This window comes from Vanessa cardui, chromosome 18 (genome assembly GCF_905220365.1).
Source record: "Vanessa cardui chromosome 18, ilVanCard2.1, whole genome shotgun sequence".
NCBI classification, from domain to species: domain Eukaryota; kingdom Metazoa; phylum Arthropoda; class Insecta; order Lepidoptera; family Nymphalidae; genus Vanessa; species Vanessa cardui.
This window is the reverse complement of record NC_061140.1, coordinates 3,191,989-3,210,892: the sequence shown is the minus strand read 5'-3', so window position 1 is coordinate 3,210,892 and position 18,904 is coordinate 3,191,989. Positions and strand designations below refer to the sequence as shown.

Below are 18,904 nucleotides of genomic sequence, written 5' to 3'. Positions count from 1 at the left end.
CCAAATATCAAAATAGCGTAACACTATAAGTCGCCTATAACATTTCACGAGTGACGCTGGAGAAACGAAAGGAAATGTAATTGAGACGCAAGTCGAAGTAGATATTGTAAACAGCATTTTGATCGGACAAGGAATTCAAATTATAAGATACTTTATTTCAAGTGCTTTTCAACCGACTTCCAAAAGGAGGAGGTTATCAATTCGTCTGTATTTTTTTTTTTTTTTTTTTTTTATTTTTGTTACCTCATAACTTTTCACTGGGTGGACCGATTTTGATAAATTTTTTTTTGTTTGAAAGGTAGTGCTCCCCGTGGCGTCCCATTTTTTTTATTTTATTTTCCGATGATGGTATCCATGTGAAAACGACATAAGTCTTAAATTTGCATTATGTATATGCGCGACAAATAGGTGAATAACTGAAAATCACGTTAACCAATTTTGATAATTCTTTTTTTATTATAAAATATATACTTCAAGGGTAATTTGGTGAAAGTTTGGTAAGGTTCTGAGCACAGGATCCATGACAAAGTGACGGAACGGAAGGGAACGGAACAATTCTGAGGAGCACGTTAGCGATACTCGGTCGAATCTTTTATTTATAGGTTATTTGGATATTTGAGTCACCTTCCGTAATGTGGTTATGTTTATGTAATTATCATAGTCGAATATTATAATCAACTAGCTACCCACCCCGGCTTCGCACGGGTGCAATACTGATACTAAATATACTACAGAATTTGTTTATATACGACATCACATCGCAAACTTCTAAAATTATCAGTGTTTCTTTACTATATTGTTCATGTATTATATACACAAACCTTCCCCTTGAATCACACTATCTTTTAAAAAAACCGCATCAAAATCCGTTGCGTAGATTTAAAGATATAGGGACAGAGAAAGCGACTTTGTTTTATATTATGTAGTGATGGAACTCCTATACGGCTCGCAGTTAGGGTGCGATATGGGGCAGAATTTCTTACTATCTTTAATCAAATTTTGTGTATGTGATGTGATGTCATATGATGTACGAAATATAGTTGGTCTTTTTCAAAGTTTTTTTGCTGAGTTCGATTACAGCTCTTTCGAGGGATCCTTGTAGTTCACGCCGCGTGACGTATTAAATCCGCATTTTCGAAAGTCTATTTTTGCTTTATTCGCAAGTTTCCTTTGAAATTGTCCTCGAAGTAGTTTCTGACTCATATAAACGGAACGCTTAATCTATCCATATTAAAAAAAATTAGTTAGTCAACATCAGCTTCACTTAAAATCAAAAAATAAATAAAATTTTAACAAAAAGAAAAACCGACTTCAAACAAAACACTATTTTAAAACAAATGAATATGCACGAAAAAGTAATAAAAATAATTGCGTATTCAACATATTTTTTAGAGTCTTCCTAAGTTAAATGAAATGAAAAATATTGGACTACTTAAAAGTCGATTAACGATTATATCATGTAGTTATAATTATTGTTATATTTGGAGTCGGTGTCAGCCAATAAAACCCTAGAGTATATCTATCAAAAAACAATACGAGAATACTTTAACAAATATGTTTTTTACAAATTACCTTTTACACAATAATAACTGGGTCAATCAAGGGGCTCGTATCGCTTCTTTCTTTTGATTGTTGGGGCAAGGGCACCGTGGCTGACACCGGCTCCAAATATACCAATAACTATAACTACATGATATAATCGTTAATCGACTTTTAAGTAGTCCAATATTTTTCATTTCATTTAACTTAGGAAGACTCTAAAAAATATGTTGAATACGCAATTATTTTTATTACTTTTTCGTGCATATTCATTTGTTTTAAAATAGTGTTTTGTTTGAAGTCGGTTTTTCTTTTTGTTAAAATTTTATTTATTCATGATATTGATGAGCGGACAGGCAAATTTGATGAAAAGCTACTTATACATGTATTATATATACTTATTATGAACTATGTATATATTATTAATTATTTTAAAATGAAAAAAGTCAGTGTGGACCATGATGCTGTGTGACCCTTGAGTCTGTAGTTACACTGACTGACACACCCTTCAAACCTAATAAGCCACTGCTGTCTACCCAGACGGGTTTACCAAAGCCCAACGTCAAGTAAATTTTAATTCAAGTAATTATCAAATGTATATAATTTTTTAAATATTTATTGAAGTGCCTCGTCTGTCTAGAGTCTTAAAAGCTTCAAACTTAGGTGTCTTCGGAGCTAAGAAGTCGGCAGTACAATGGTCTTGTAATTTGAACCGCCATGATGAATGTTAGAACGAAATTAGCAGAGAGCGAATATAAGAAGCACACCTATGTTTTGTGAAGTACTTGTTGTGAAACCATTATCGTGCGCGTCCGAAATTATGACGTCATCATTTATCATAAATAGAAAAACATTTATACAGAAAAGCGCTTTAATAGCATAAAACTATAACATGAATGTTAATTCAGTGGAATTTATTAAGCAGTTCTGTTGTGTATGTACCTCTGAAACTCACACAAAACATCTTTGCAATTCCGTCTCTATATGTCATTGCGAGCGAGACATAGGAAAAGGGCTTAAGTGTTATATACTGGTACAACTACGTTAAAATAAAACTAGTTATAACCGATTTGAATCGCGTATATTAATTATTTTTGACATCCCGACATTTCGAGCACTTTACAGCGTTCGTGGTCACGGGTAGTCTACCCGTGACCACGAACGAATATACGCGATTCAAATCCGTTATAACTAGTTTTATTTCAATGTGTAATAATCGCGAAAATTTAAGACAACAACTACGTTAAATCATTAAGATTAAATGAGTCTTCTCATGTCAATCTACACTCAATCAAACAATCAAATCAATTTTATTCAAGTAAACTTTACAATGAAGCGTTTTTGAATCGTCAATAATTAAATACTACCTCTGTTTCGGAAAGCACTTTCTAGTGAGAGGAAACAGCTCTTTTCATTTAAACAAATTCACAATGCTGTGATTTACAGTAATTAGTGTCCTATCACGGAACTCGGGAATGGAAGATGTTGCACCCTTCAACCTGTTACATTGACGTTAGCAATGGTAGTCCCAATTAGTATATATGGTTGGACTATAAACGAAATAATTAATTATCAAACAAAATTAACACGTTTACAATCATTTCAAATTATAAAGGGTATAAATAACATTTCTAGCTAAACGTCTCCAATTAACATTCATTCTAGACGAGTATATTATTCCTTGTATCAATTAACTGTTGCGTTTAACATTCAAGCTTAACACGGCGTGACATTGAAATATCACACTAAAATCTATCTCGATAAGATCTACAATATCTTGTATTATTTAGTCCAAATTGCAACGTTATACAAATTTCAAACTTCGCACTATCACGATAAGGACTATATTGCCTTGTATTATATTACGTGTAAATTCTGACGAGTTAGAAATAATGGGAATGGTATCAGAATTATACAAATGTAGATAATTTATACATCTCTTGACGGTGTGCATGATATGCGAATTGTTTGAAAGCTACAAAGAATAATGTAACAACGTATTCAAATTAATAAAATATCGTTTTCCCATAAATTCGAATTTCTTTTTCTTATAAAAATACGCCTTATGTTTTCCGGTTACATACAGTAGAGTTATTCTGTGAGTAGAAACTCGAAATTTGCCGTAAAAACTGAAGCGTAGAATGTGTTATGCGACATTAATAATCATTACGTAGTATTAAATTAAGTCGCTTACCGCTGTCTGTCCCTATGTATGCTTAGATCTTTAAAATTGCGTATAGTGGAGCCTCTCAGAGGTTTTAACATGGGAAAATGGTTACAGTGAATATTACAATATAATAGCATATAATTTAACTTCAAATAGCATTTTTATGTGTACGTGGAATTTGACTTGAAAAGGAATAGAAAATCATCTTTTGAAGATATCTGCGTTTATAAAGGAAGGTCGATTCAAGTAAAATAAAAAATAAAAATTTTAGCAAAAAGAAAAACCGACTTCCAACAAAACACTATTTTAAAACAAATGAATATGCACGAAAAAGTAATATAAATAATTCCGTATTCAACATATTTTTTAGAGTCCTCCTAAGTAAAGTAAAATGAAAAATATTAGACTACTTAAAAGTCGATTTACGATTATATAATGTAGTTATAATTATTGGTATATTTGGAGCCGGTGTCAGCCACGGTGCCCTTGCCCCAGCAATCAAAAGAAAGAAGCGATACGAGCCCCTTGATTGATCCAGTATATTATTGTGTAAAAGGTAATTTGTAAAAAACATATTTGTTAAAGTATTCTCGTATTATTTTTTGATAGATATACTGTAGGGTTTTATTGACTGACACCGACTCCAAATATAACAATAATTATAACTACATTATATAATCGTAAATCGACTTTTAAGTAGTCTAATATTTTTCATTTTACTTTACTTAGGAGGACTCTAAAAAATATGTTGAATACGGAATTATTTATATTACTTTTTCGTGCATATTCATTTGTTTTAAAATAGTGTTTTGTTGGAAGTCGGTTTTTCTTTTTGCTAAAATTTTTATTTATTTTTTTATTTTAAGTGAAGCTGATGTTGACTAACTATTTTTTATTAATATGGATAGGTTAAGCGTTCCGTTTATATGAGTCAGAAACTACTTCGAGGACAATTTCAAAGGAAACTTGCGAAAAAAGGAAAAATAGACTTTCAAAAATGCGGATTTAATACGTCATGCGGCGTAAACTACAAGGTACCACCCTCGAAAGAGGTGTAATCGACCTCAGTAAAAAACTTTGCAAAAGAGCTAATATATGTCGTACATCATATGACATCACATCACATACACAAAATTTGATTAAAGACAGTAAGAAATTCTGCCCCAAATCGCACCCTAACTGTAAGCTGTTTAGGAGTTCCGTCAATGCATAGTATAAAACAAAGTCACTTTTTCTGTCCCTATATCTTCAAAACTACGCAATTGATTTTAATGCGGTTTTTTTTAATAGATAGTGTAATTCAAGGGGAAGGTTTGTGCATATAATACATGAACAATATAGGAAAGAAACACTGACAATTTTAGAAGTTTGCAATGTGATGTCGTAAATAAACAAATTCTTTAGTATATTTAGTATCAGTATTGCACCCGTGAGAAGTCGGGGCGGGTTGCTAATTGATTATAATATTCGATTATGACAATTACATGAACATAACCACGTTCCGGAAGGTGATTCAAATATCCAAGTAACCCATAAATAAAAGATTCGACCGAGTATTGCTAACGTGCTACTCAGAATTGTTCCGTTCCCTCCCGTTCCCTTAATTTGTCATAGATCCTATGCTCAGAACCTTACCAAATTTTCACCAAACTACGCTTAAAGTATATCCTTTATAATAAAAAAAGAATAATCAAAATTGTGCCAACCAATTTTGAGTTATTCACCTATTTATCGCGCACATACATAATGCAAATTTAAGACTTATGTCGTTTTCATACGGATACCATCATCGGAAAAAAATTAAAAAAAAAATGGGACCCCACGGGAAGCACTACCTTTCAAACAAAAAAAAAATTATCAAAATCGGTCCACCCAGTGAAAAGTTATGAGGTAACAAACATAAAAAAAAAAAAAAAATACAGACGAATTGATAACCTCCTCCTTTTGGAAGTCGGTTGAAAATGAATAAAATATAATCATGAACTGTCTATATGTTTCGAATATTATATACTGGTACAAATAGCAAATCGAAAAAAATGTAGCATTTTTATTTAGTTTGGTTGGAAAGGCCGCCTTTACAAGCACTTTTGAATAAATAAAATGTTACCGTATATTTTTAACTAACACTAAAAAATACAACTGAATAAGCTTGTTGGGAGAGATGCGTGCAAGTTCATCTATGTAGGTACCATCCAGTCACTATACATACATATATTCTATCAGTAATACTTAGTTTGAAATATTATATTATACTATTATCGCCTGCAGCTTCGCTTGCATTTTAGTACGTTTAAAAGTAGCCCATGTCCTTTCTTGTAGTTCAAATTCACTTGATACCAAATTTCCTCAAACCTTCACGACTTCATTTCACTTCACTTCACGACTGAAATGAAGTCGTGAAGTGAAGTGAAATGAAGTCGTGAAGGTTTGAGGAAATTTGGTATCAAGTGAATTTGAACTTCACTTCACGACACACCGCTGAGCCGAACTCGGTTTGGCCATGAAAAAGCGATGGACAGACAGAGTCATATTCACATTTATAATGTAATATTAATAAAGATTTAGTATTTTTGTTTTTTTAGTAGTATGAAAAATATAAACATATTAAATAACCCTTTTGAATAAAAGATATTACTATAACAAATGATTAATTAGACTTAAAATAAACACAACAGCGAACTCTATCAGCGTGACGTCGAGTGGCATTGAGTTGTATTGAGATCAAGCTGATTATTATAATTGGAGAGCCCGAGCTATTACAGAGCTCTGATCGCGATATTTGAGATGAAACGTCACAGATAACATTTCAATCATTGCAATACCTTCACTCATTCAAAGGGCAAAAATATGACGGAATATTTTGAAAGAGTTGAATTTCTTTTATATGCAATTGTTATTTGTATAATACTAGTTGTCTTCTGCGACTTTTTATGGGGTTGGTTGTGATGTTAGGCAAAGAACGTAACCTATGTCTTTCCAGTTCGGCAGTAAGAGCGACGTACAGTCAGAGTTACTTTCGCATTTATAATATTAATATTTTTTTATGGTATAGGTGGGCGGACGAACATATGGGCCACCTGATGGTAAGTAACCATTACCCATAGACAATGACGCTGTAAGAAATGTTAACTATTTCTTAAATCGTCAATGCGCCAGTAACTACGGGAACTAAGATATTATGTCCCTTGTGCCTGTAGTTACACTGGCTCACCCACCCTTCAAACCGGAAGACAACAATACTGAGTCCTGTTGTTTGGCGGTAGAATAACTGATGAGTGGGTCGTACCTCCCCAGACGGGCTTGCACAAAGCCCTACCACCCAGTAAACTACTACAGAAATATTGATTGAAAAACTGAAATTCAAGATGAGTTAATACAAGTTATTGATCTGTATCGATGATGAATAAACGTACTTTATTTTTATTGGATTGAAAAGTAACTTCGTATTTTGTAGTGTTTTTTTTTTGGATTTTAGAACGTAAGTGATTTTTTAATCTATATCTTTTGAACATAGATTGCTTTATATGAATTACCTTTTTAAACCGTCTATGCACTGCCATTCACAGGATCTATTCAGGTTTTGTTACTTAGCGTATTTGCGTTGACTCATTCATTTTAAAATATGACTTAAGAACCTTTTCTGTACAGGATTAAATTGAATGTAAAGCTTTTAGATGGATGATGACGGTTTCGGGATATTCTACCAAGTAAACCTGTGGAAACTCTGTACTTATTTCCTCAATTAAAATAAGTACCTAAAATAAAAACAGCATATTTTATATTTTCGTCTAAACGTATATATACCGGAGTACATACAAAAAAGTAACACTTTGTAATTGCCCCAATACTGGTAATGGCATATCTATTTGTAGAGATACGCTTTCATAATTTATTTGATTTAGCTTCAAAATGACGACAAATTAAAATGGGAAACCAATACAGGGTACTCCTTTTACGAACAGGTGGTACTGTTTCAATTGACCATCAATAAAAAAGTGTAATACTTCTATAGTGAATAAAGCAATTTGAGTTTGAGTTTGAATACCAGTTATGAATACTTAACAAATAAATAGTTAAAATAAAAATTACCAATAAAATAAATATACCAATTTTGTCAACGTATTTAACGTTAACGATATAACTTTGTAACCAAAAACTAATTATTACGATGGAATATTCAAAGAACCAACATCTTTGTGAAGTTAATTAAGTTTTCTTACAATCTAAGTTTAAGTAACAACTATTAAGTCCATAATTCCATCTAGTCGATCATAATATATCATACGATTACATGATGTAACATGTCTTATGAAAATGATATTATTATATCTTGAATCTGAGCTAATTAGATCAAATAAATCTTATGATCGCTGAGCGTGAGCTTAAACTGTTTCTTAATAATAATTGAAACTACTAAAATTTGATTATCTATTCTAAAGTATATTCTTACGTCACTTACATGAATAATGACACTAATAATTATTCAATGTTTTTGACCCTAACAATTTCACAGTTCAAATATTTCTGCAGTTGTTACACCCACGCTCGTAAGTAAATTTTACGAAAAAAAAAAACAAAATTTAATATGTAGATTCAGAAAAAATATTGTATTGATGTAAGTTTATTACATCAATACAATATACATCAAATCAATATACTACTCTAACACACCAAGTTTGTTATGCTTTAAACCCTCTAAATAAAATAAACAGATTTAAAAAAATTTATATTATGCTTGGTATGTTAGTGTTTTATGCAAGAACGTTTTGGTACCACCCAGTCATTAGATATTCTACCACGCAGAAATACTTTGTATTGTTGTGACGGTTTGACGGGTGAATGACCACAAGCACGAGGGTATAACAAGTTTCTTAGTACCATGGTAATGGTTGGTAGCGTATTGGACATATGTATAAGAAATCATTTATAAGCACGCCGCTCATTTACTCGCTAGCTATTTCATAAGAAAAACATTAAAAATAAATTCTACCAACTATGTCAATAAAAAGATTTTAATTATTATGATATCAGCTACAACTAAAATATAACAATGAAGAATAAGATAAGAAAACTGTGCTGTATCTTTTATTTCACTGAAATACTTCCTCGATGCAAATAGTTGCACTAAGCATCGTTCAAATGGCTTTTCCGACCCAGTTCTAGACATAAGTGCTAAGTTACTTTACTTGGGGAATACTTTGTATAATGTTGTAATAAATTTAAGTATGTATAATCTTTTTAAGAGTATCGGTATGGACCGACCGGTAACCCGCTTAATGAAGATAAAATGTTGAAACTAATATAATTATGACGTAATATTACATACTGAGATGAACAGAGATCCAAGAGCAGAGATGGCACAGCGGTTAGAACGCGTACATCTTAAGCGATAATTGCGGGTTTAAACCCAGTACCCATATATATACATACCCATACATATATATATATATATATATATATATATATATATATATATATATATATATATATATATATATGTGTGTGTTCTTAATTGGGTTTTTAATTCATCTCATGCTTGGCAGTGTAGGAAAACATCGTGAGGAAAACTGCATGTGTCTAATTTCATCGAAATTCTGTCACATACGTTCTAACCACTGGGCCATCTCGGCTCAATTATTAAAACAATATGTGATTAAAATTCGTAGCGAAGTGAGACCTTTAAATAAAATGTATATACATTTTCAAAACTAACGAAAGTCAAAAGTCACAGTTCAAATTTTAAGTCAGTGAATTGAACTCCCGCAGCGAATTAGTAAAGTTCTCTAAACTCAATACAGCGCAGCAAAACACGAACTCACGATAACAAGCCCAACGTCACAATGCCGCGCCCGAAAATCCAAGAGATCTAAACTTAGCAATTGTCTTTTGTTTGAATTAATTTACATCCGCTTGTTATGCATATAACGTCGCCTCAGATACTCATAGATTCATATGTTCGTCAGTCAACTTAATTGGACGCTATAAAGAACTCAGACGACTGAGGCTTTTATTAAATAAATATTGGTACGTACCTGTTTCTCGCGACTGTAATCGCGTCAAATTTGTTTTCACCGCATATCGTATAATTTAATTTAGCCAATAAAAAACGTATCTACCAAGCAATGCAAAAAGCAATGAATTATAAAAAAAACCTATATGACATTATGTTATTCAGTCGACTTTATGCAATTCGGATCAGGGCTCTTGCCCAGCAAGCCCTGATCGCCCGTTGGCAGGATGATCTGGGGTCACCCACAGCGGGCCTGGCGACAGTGGAGGCGATCCGTCCCCACTTGAGTCGCTGGGTCGAGAGGAAGAATAAAGCCCTCCCCCCCCACACTTTGCACCACGTGGCGAAAGCGCGTAAAGCGTTTCCAGCGATAAAAAAAATCAGCATCAGCATTAACACTTATGAACGCCTCTTTGTATGAGCATTTTATGTATTGATGGTAAATGGTAAGTGGTTATTCTATGAGTAGCGACTAACAGTTACCATTATGTAGCCCATTTAGTAGCCCAGCTGCCAATGCCAATTTTATATAATAATAATTTTAAAATATTAAATAAATGACATACAATGAAAATATGCCATAAAATATTACTGACATAAAATATTATTTACTTCTTTTTCTTAATTTAAGGTCGAAATTGTTGATTCGCCTTCAGCTACCTGCGTAAATTTCTTGAGAGTCAGCTATATACTATTATATACAACAAACTTTCATTTCAATTTTCGCTCTCTTATCTATCTTCGACCCTATCATGAATTTAGAGGATTTAGGAGACTTACTTTTATGACGGAGACATCTGCTATGACAGGGAAGAGGAAATAAAATTTTAACAAGGTTATAACGCAAAACTTAGTTTTTATCAAAAAAATTTGTTCGAGAATTTCCAAGATATTACGATTGGTATTTAGGAAGGGAAAGTTTGTAGATAGATGGAGAATATAAATAATTTTGTTAGAAAAACCGTCGCGAAAAATGTCTCCCTACAAAGACAAAGTTTCTGGGTTGTTTAATGAAATATGTAAATTTAATTAACTCCATATAAGACGTCTAAAATTAATAGTCCTATATTACTTTTAAATTTAGCCGCATTATATGAATGATCTTCAGACGAAATAACGGAAGGAGTTCTACCAAATAACATTACTAATTTAACGGTATTCTCAGCTCTGCTACATTTTTAAATTCCAATTTTTTACCAATAAACGCTGATATTGCACTCTCGAAACTGCAAGAGATCGCAAAACGAATCATTGAATGAAATATAATGGAGCAAGATTGAATAAATGTAAGTTTAACGTTACTCAAATCTGCCTTAACGATGGATAATCTTTTGATTTAGATTGAATGCTTTAATTATATTATAGCTGTAAAATTATGATTATTTTTTTATTTTGATACAAAAATAGAGATAATAGTCTTGTTATTGAACAGTTTAATTAATTTTCTTACGATTGCTGACTCACAGCTCGCAGCACTAACGAGAATTATTCTTTTTTTTATGATATCGGTGGAAAACGAGCCGAAGGCTCATTGATGGAAAGTGATTACAACCTGTCATTAACATCGGATCCAACAGGGAGCTTGTAGGTTCCGGCCTTTATGAAATGGTGATATTTTAAAGAGTCAGTAATTAAAAAAAAGTATGCGTTGAAATGTTAATGATTAAAACAGGTACGTAAAATACTATGAATGTACAACAACAGCCTGTAAATTCCCACTGTTGGGCTAAAGGCCTCATCTCCCTTTGAGGAGAAGGTTTTGGAACATTTTCCACCACGCTGTTCCAATGCGGGTTGGTGGAATACACATGTGGCAGAATTTCTATGAAATTTGTCACATGCAGGTTTCCTCACGATGTTTTCCTGCACCGCTGAGCACGAGATGAATTATAAAGACAAATTAAGCACATGAATCAACGGTGCCTGCCTGGGTTTGAACCCGCAATCATCGGTTAAGATGCACGCGTTCTAACCACTGGGCCATCTCGACTCTATGAATGTATTTTATACTAGTATATGCTTCGCTTTAGTCGCGTTTTAGGGTGTTGGTTGTTCAAGTTTGCTTCATATCAAATTTCATCAAATTTGATTCAACGGTTTGGTCGTGAAAAAGCGACAGACAGATGGACAGAGTTACTTTCACAATTTTAATATAAAATAATATAGATATAGATGAAACCAATGAATTATATGTTATATTAGAATTCTTCAAGCTTTCCTTTGAAGGTTCAGGACTACGAGTTATGTGTTTAAATATGTACTTTGTTCTACGGAATATTTTATGGTGCTTATAAATTTATAAATAAATAGGTTCCACAGGGATCTATTCTGGCTACTCGTTGACCTGAATACAAACGGTGCATTGGTCCCGCTCCAAATTGACCATAAATTATGAGCACGAAATACATTTTATGAAGGCGAAAATTATGACTGATTCTGGCAATTTAAAATAAGAAATAATTTATACGGTATAAAATGCAAAAGGAATCGTGTAATTTAATATAAAATAAGCATTCCTATAGAGTGACATTTAGTTGTATTCAGAATTGCCAAAATTTTACTGTATCACGTTTTCGAAATTGTTATTTTACTACAGAAGGTAGGATAACTTCTGATTTAGTGATATCAGTGTTAAACTGGCAGATACTTTAATAAAAAACAATCATTATGTAACCCTGTATTTACAATTAAAGATAAAGAACATCCTACCGAGACGATACTTTCTACATAAAAATAACTAATATATATCTGAAAGTAAAATTTTCTAGGTATATGTTTTACTATCTGCAATTAGAGTAACTAATGAGTTTCTTGCCGGTTCTTTTCGGTAGAATGTACTTTCCGAACCGGTGGTAGCTTCACCTAATTGTAAAATAACGATTCAAAAGTGCTTGTAAAAGCCTACTTGAATAAAGTTTATTTTGATTTGATTTGATTTGTATGTCTGTGTGTTACGCTTTCGCGGCAAAATAGTGAACCAATCTTGATGAGATTTCGCATGAAGTACTTACTCTTTTTCTTCTTCAATATTTTGGTATCGAGTTTTTGAGACCAACAGACCACTCATAGGGTAGAGAAAAATAGATTATATGACTTATTATTACCCTTTAAGGGTATAAAAATATAGACGGGAAATTGTGTGGAAGTTCTTAAAAGGATTTTGCCACAAATCAGCTATTCATTAGTGAAGGATTAGTAAATAGTTAAATAGCATATAACCTTTGCATACAATAGTAGATCCTAAATAGGATTGGTCCCAATGGTATACCCATTTTTAATGTCGAACCAACTTTTAATATCACTCATAAAACTTTATTCGATGGATGGAAATATAACCTAACCTGGATTGTATGACCCCCTAAAAGAGTTTCGTGTGCTCTCAATGAAACGCTTTAAATAAATCTGGGAATATACCTTTGACTGGACACTTTTGGAGCTGAAATGGCCCAGTGGTTAGAACGCGTGCATCTTAACCAGGCAAGCACCACTATATATATGTGCTTAATTTGTGTTTATAAATTATCTCATGCTCGGCGGTGAAGGCAAACATCGTGAGGAAACCTGCATGTGTCTAATTTCATCGAAATTCTGCCACATGTGCATTCCACCAACCCGCATTGGAACAGCGTGGTGGAATATGTTCCAAACCCTCTCCTTAATGAAAGAGGAGGCCTTATCCCAGCAGTGGGAAAGTTTACTTTTTTATACCTTTGGGCTTATTGTTTGAGTATATTTTTTTACTGTTCTGCATATAAATTAAAGATTTATCGCTCGTTAATGGAAAACACGACACCTATTTTTATAACACTGTTCATAACAAAATGAATTCTTCAGTCAGTTTCAAGTGTAGAACCATAATAGGGCAAAGGGTACGAAAGAGTTGAGTCTCTTATATTCTGAACTAATGGGCTGTTCCTTTCATACGAAGTATTTTTAGAAAATCATACATCAGTTTATTGATGTGATCTTCTAACAATTCACATCACTAACCTTATTTGTCACACTTTATTCCTCATATATTTTAAAAATAAATTGAATTTACGCAACAATCTCAGAAAAGAGCATTCAGTACTTATTTTTGAGTTTTATGAGCTAGGCTATTGTGTGGGAATATTGGAATTATATTCGATATTGATTACCTAATGTCATTTTACTAATCCTCTTAAACCCAATACCATTTACTACAAATCTAGTTAATCCTCCTTCTAAGACCTACAACGTATCTATACACACTGGTAATAATTCTCAAAAGGACTTTTAAGTAATGGATACGCTTGAATGCCTTCTAATAATGATATGATGATAATAATGAAAGCGTATAAAATGTAAACGTGTTTTTTTTTTTTAAATAACCCATCAAATCTGGTACATGCTTAGTTATAGATTTTTAAGTAAAATAATTTTAATAGCAACTCTCTATCATTATTTTATAGACAAGGCACAGTAACGATTTTTATGTTAAAGGTCACGTAATTTTAGTCTTTCTTACAATAAATTGCCTTATCATTTTAAAGGCTTTTCCTAAATACACATATATATGATATGTGCTGTTTTTTCAGTATCTAACTTATAATGCTACAGACCCCGAGGTAATCGTCGTCTCATGATTATTTTCAAAATTTTCAAATTTTCAACGTGAGATATCGCAACGAGTAGCTAGGGGTATGTTTTGAATATTAAAAGGAAACAGTTATAATAATGAAAGCATACCCGTGTTCATACAGTGTCTACGTTGTAAGCACTAGGTCATGTCAGCAAAGACAATTGGTTATTGGAATTTGAACTTTATTGCTAGTACATTATGAGATAACGAAATATTTCCCTAACATTTGCTTAAAATATTATTCAACGGAGTATTCGCAAGGGTGTCTTAATTCATATATGGAATTATGTAAGTTTTGCTCCTTTTACTAAACAATATTTTCAGTAACAATACATTTATTGCATCCTGTATGCGCTGATATAGTCCAGTAATTAGAACATGTAACTCTTAACCGATGTTTACAGGTTCACACAACACTGAGATGTCATGTGCTAATTTAGTGTTTTTTTTTTGTTGTTTTTTATCGACAACATCCTCTGATTCCCGTGCCTTTTTTACATTTACACATTTTGGTGGTTTATATTTTTACTTAACATCTGAAGGATATCTTCAAGAAACATGCATGTGTTGAATGAACACGCGAGGGATAAAACTAAAACAGGCGTCATATCATGTCAGCCTTTAGAGCTGGTGGCGCATTGACGATGAAAGAAATTATTAAAATTTACAGCGTCAATATCTATGGGTATTTTAGATTCCTTGCCATCATGTAGCTCATTTTTGTACTAAGTTGTATCGGAGTACTATTTTGGGATGAGTTCCAAACCGGAAAAGCAGAGCACTCGTTTGCCTTGCAGTGGAACATTTTCATGTTGTATCTTTGCTCTGAAAAGTAATGTTTAAAACTAATCCCAAGAGGCTTGAGTGTGGTTTGGTAGATATATTTGTATATGTTCGAACATGACATTTGCAGGTTTCCTCTCGACGCTGTACATTAAGTACAAAGCAATATATCCTAAGAGTAGACACAACGATCCTTCGGTCAAGATCTTCGTGCTCAATCCACTGGCCCAACTGCAAATAATCTATGCCAAAGAGAAATTGGAGCGAGGCAAAAGGAAATTAAGACGTGAAATGACCTTGAAAAGAATCAAGATTACAGTATTTCTGCAGATATTTTAATTGCGTGATTTCAACAATTAAATGCAAATCGTTTGAATACATTTTCACAAGGATTTATAGAATGTATATAACGAAGAAGAAATGACAACGATTCATTATTAAAAGTGTAATTTTACGAAAGAACGCTCTTATAAATATAAAAGTAAGTTACTTACAAACTGCTCGCATTTCTAACAGTGACTTACCTGTAAAATAAAAACATTTATATTAGTGATTGAATAAAGAAAAACGTAATACAACTTCTATTACAAATATTTTGTGTTCAATGTGTGTGTGTTTGTTAAGAATCGAAGTATTGTTTGAAAATATATCGGTCGCTCATAAAAAAGTGAAAAGTAAAAGAATATGTGTCGAATCTATTACATTAATTGGATTTTTCGTACTAATACACTCGCAACAGCAATGGGAATACGAAATGTTGTTTTTTTTAATACTTATACATTACTTTAATACATTTCAGTTTTGTAATTCATCAGCAAATCCATGTTAGTGTGTTTTACTTTTTTAAGGATGAAGCTCCTGTTTCTTATTGCTGCCCTGGTACCAACCATCATGTACACACATGCGCAGAACGATAGATTCAGCTCAGTGAATATCGAAGAGGTCCTATCAAACAAGAGATTGCTCTCTGCATACATTAAATGCATGTTAGACAAAGGTAGATGCACGCCAGAAGGCAAGGAATTGAAATGTAAGTGGATTGCACTAGATACACTTTACGATATCTTGATCTCCTTGTAATTGCTGGAGTCCTAGTATTTTGCACCATTGTTACTCAGAATTAAAAGTTTTTTTTTTTTGTATATATAATATTTTTACTTATTGTATTATATTTACTTACAACATTACAAATGTGGCAAATTTTATTGACATTTTGTTTTTAACTTGTGGAGCGTTAAGAAAAATCATGAAAGTGATTTTTAGGGTTCCTTAGCCAAATGGCAAAAAACGTAACCCTCATGTCTGTCTGTGTGTTCGTTCGTATGTCACAGCCATTTTTTCGGAAAATATAAGATAAATGAATCTCATGTTTATGGAATTATTACAAAGACCGTAATAAACCAGTATTTGGTAGTAAATCTTAATTGGTGGTTCCGAGTCCGAAACTCAATTAATGTCATCTCGTACTTGGCGGTGAAGGAAATTTTCATTCACTACGTATGTCCACCAACCCGCATTCAAGAAGCATGGTGGAAAAAGCTCATATAGCCCAGCTGTGCGATATTTGCGGGCTTTTAGTTACTCTTTCTTTTCCACAGTCGATCATATACACTCGCTAGAGATGCTTATAGAAAAATTCATAGAGTTCAACAAACCACTCTATATAGTTTTTATTGACTACCAAAAAGCTTTTGATACTTTACTCCACTCATCGATCTGGGAAGCTCTAATATCACAAGAAGTACCTTTACAATATATACAAGTCCTAAAAAACATATACGACAATAATACCAGCAGAGTGAAGTTGGAAACCACTGGACCACCCATACAAATAAAAAGAGGTGTTAGACAAGGAGACCCAATCTCTCCAACAATCTTCATAGCGGTGCTAGAGTCTATCATCGGCAAACTAAACTGGGAAAAAGTGGGCATAAACATATCCGGACGTTACCTGAACCATCTCAGATTTGCAGATGATATAGTTCTACTATCAGAAAGCACAACCCAACTACAACTAATGATAAACTCTTTACATGAAGAAAGTCGTAAAGTAGGCTTGGAAATAAATTTAGATAAAACAAACGTCATGACGAATCATACTAAAATACCTATATATCTCAGTAATCGACCGCTATCATATGCTGATGCTTACATTTACCTGGGAAAACAAATCTCCTTTAACCCACGCAACAACGAACTAGAAGCAGAGAGAAGGGTCAACATCACCTGGAAGAAATTTTGGAACCTCAAAGAAATCCTAAAAAGCGACATGTCCATAAATTTGAAAAGCAGAGCCATGAACACCTACCTACTCCCATCACTAACCTACGCTTGTCAAACGTGGAAATTCACAAACAAACTAAAAAATAAGATCATAACCAGCCAAAGAAGTATGGAGAGAAGCATCCTAAAAATCAAAAAGATACAAAAAATCCGCCATACCACCATAAGAGAGAAAACTAAAGTTATCGACGCACTTAGTTACTCACAGAAGCTAAAATGGCGATGGGCTGGACACATAGCCAGACTCAAAGATAATCGCTGGACCAAAACGACAACGTCATGGCTAGGACCATCGGGCCAGAGGAAAAGAGGTAGGCCAAATACGCGATGGATAGACGATGTCATAAAAATAGCAGGCACATACTGGATGCGAGAAGCTGAAGATAGAGAAAAATGGTCATCTTTGGAGGAGGCCTTTACCCTCCATTGAGAGGGGTTCTTGTACCCATAAAATATAAAACGATTAAAAGAATATAGCACATAATTAATTAATGCATGCAAACTGTTTCGTGTATATGTATATATATATATTTTTTTCTTTTCTTTTTCTTTTAAACTGTTAATCTTTATTTAACCTAGATCTGTATTTGTAACAAGAAATAAAAGGCTTTTTATTTTATTTTTTATTTATTTATTAGTTACTCTTTGGGGTATAAGACTAATTATAACTATTTATTACAGCTAATAAGCCACAAAGCGTTCTGTTAGTACTAATTAATCATTTTCTTCTGAGTCTAATATATGATGCAATACTGACATTTATTACAGCTACTAAGCCACAAAACCTTCCTTCAATATGACGTGTCATATCCAGAATTATTTCAATTAATTTCATTTGATTATTGTACGTCTTTTCAGCTCACATAAGCGACGCATTACAGACGGGCTGCGAAAATTGCACAGACATGCAAAAGGACGGCGTGCGAAAAGTCATCAGTCATTTGGTGAAAAAAGAGAAAGAATACTGGAACCAACTCGTTGAGAAATACGATTCCGAGGGGATTTATTCCGAAAAATACGAGAACGAATTAAAATCACTCGATCGTTAGTCAATATCGATATTAAGAGATATCGGGACGATGACTAAATCTGCTACTGCATGGCTTGCCATATTACTTAATATTTTCTTTTAATGTATTTATTTAAAAGTATAACACCTCGCCTCATTGCCTCCACTGGTGACAGGAAGTTCGTTTTTTGCCCAGAGGATCGGAATTGCGATTCAACGGGGAAATGCTGCTAGCATTCTTGCCACCATTCCACGCGGTCAAGATTTATACAGCAACTTGTTTTAGTTCATATTTGTATATATTTAAGCATTTAATGTTATTAATTCTTTTCTTTTAATTAATACTGAACACATCGTTGATATATAACGTAAGACTCGTCGGAATTGATAAACGTCGAACAATTTTCTGTTGTATTATGAATTGCATCAAAAGTTGATAGAACATAACAAAAAAACGCTGTTAGATTCAAATATTATTACTCGTGTCATAGTTACAATATTATTCATGTT

General features: G+C 33.0%; 2 protein-coding genes across 10 annotated transcripts in view; one reads left to right on the top strand and one right to left on the bottom strand.

The window, feature by feature from the left end:
* The window catches only part of LOC124537682 (transient receptor potential cation channel trpm), a 347,813-nt gene that overhangs the window by 141,340 nt on the left and 187,569 nt on the right, over nt 1-18,904 (bottom strand). The window lies entirely within an intron of this gene.
* Nucleotides 15,432-18,622, top strand: LOC124537686 (allergen Tha p 1-like). Of its 2 annotated transcripts, none has more exons than XM_047114612.1 (3): nt 15,432-15,583; nt 15,951-16,132; nt 18,244-18,622. In XM_047114612.1, exons 2-3 carry the CDS (start codon nt 15,952-15,954, stop codon nt 18,432-18,434), a joined length of 372 nt encoding a protein of 123 aa, XP_046970568.1. In that variant the 5' UTR covers nt 15,432-15,583; nt 15,951; the 3' UTR covers nt 18,435-18,622. The 2 variants fall into 2 exon arrangements, with proteins under 2 accessions (XP_046970568.1, XP_046970569.1); XM_047114613.1 differs by having other exon boundaries at nt 15,553-15,671.

What these genes read in the sequence shown, in the direction of transcription:
- LOC124537686 (XM_047114612.1), top strand. Translation starts at nt 15,952, where the DNA reads ATGAAGCTCCTGTTTCTTATTGCTGCCCTGGTACCAACCATCATGTAC. An exon ending in AGAAGGCAAGGAATTGAAAT is followed by an intron (nt 16,133 to 18,243) that starts GTAAGTGGATTG and finishes ACGTCTTTTCAG; the next exon opens with CTCACATAAGCGACGCATTA.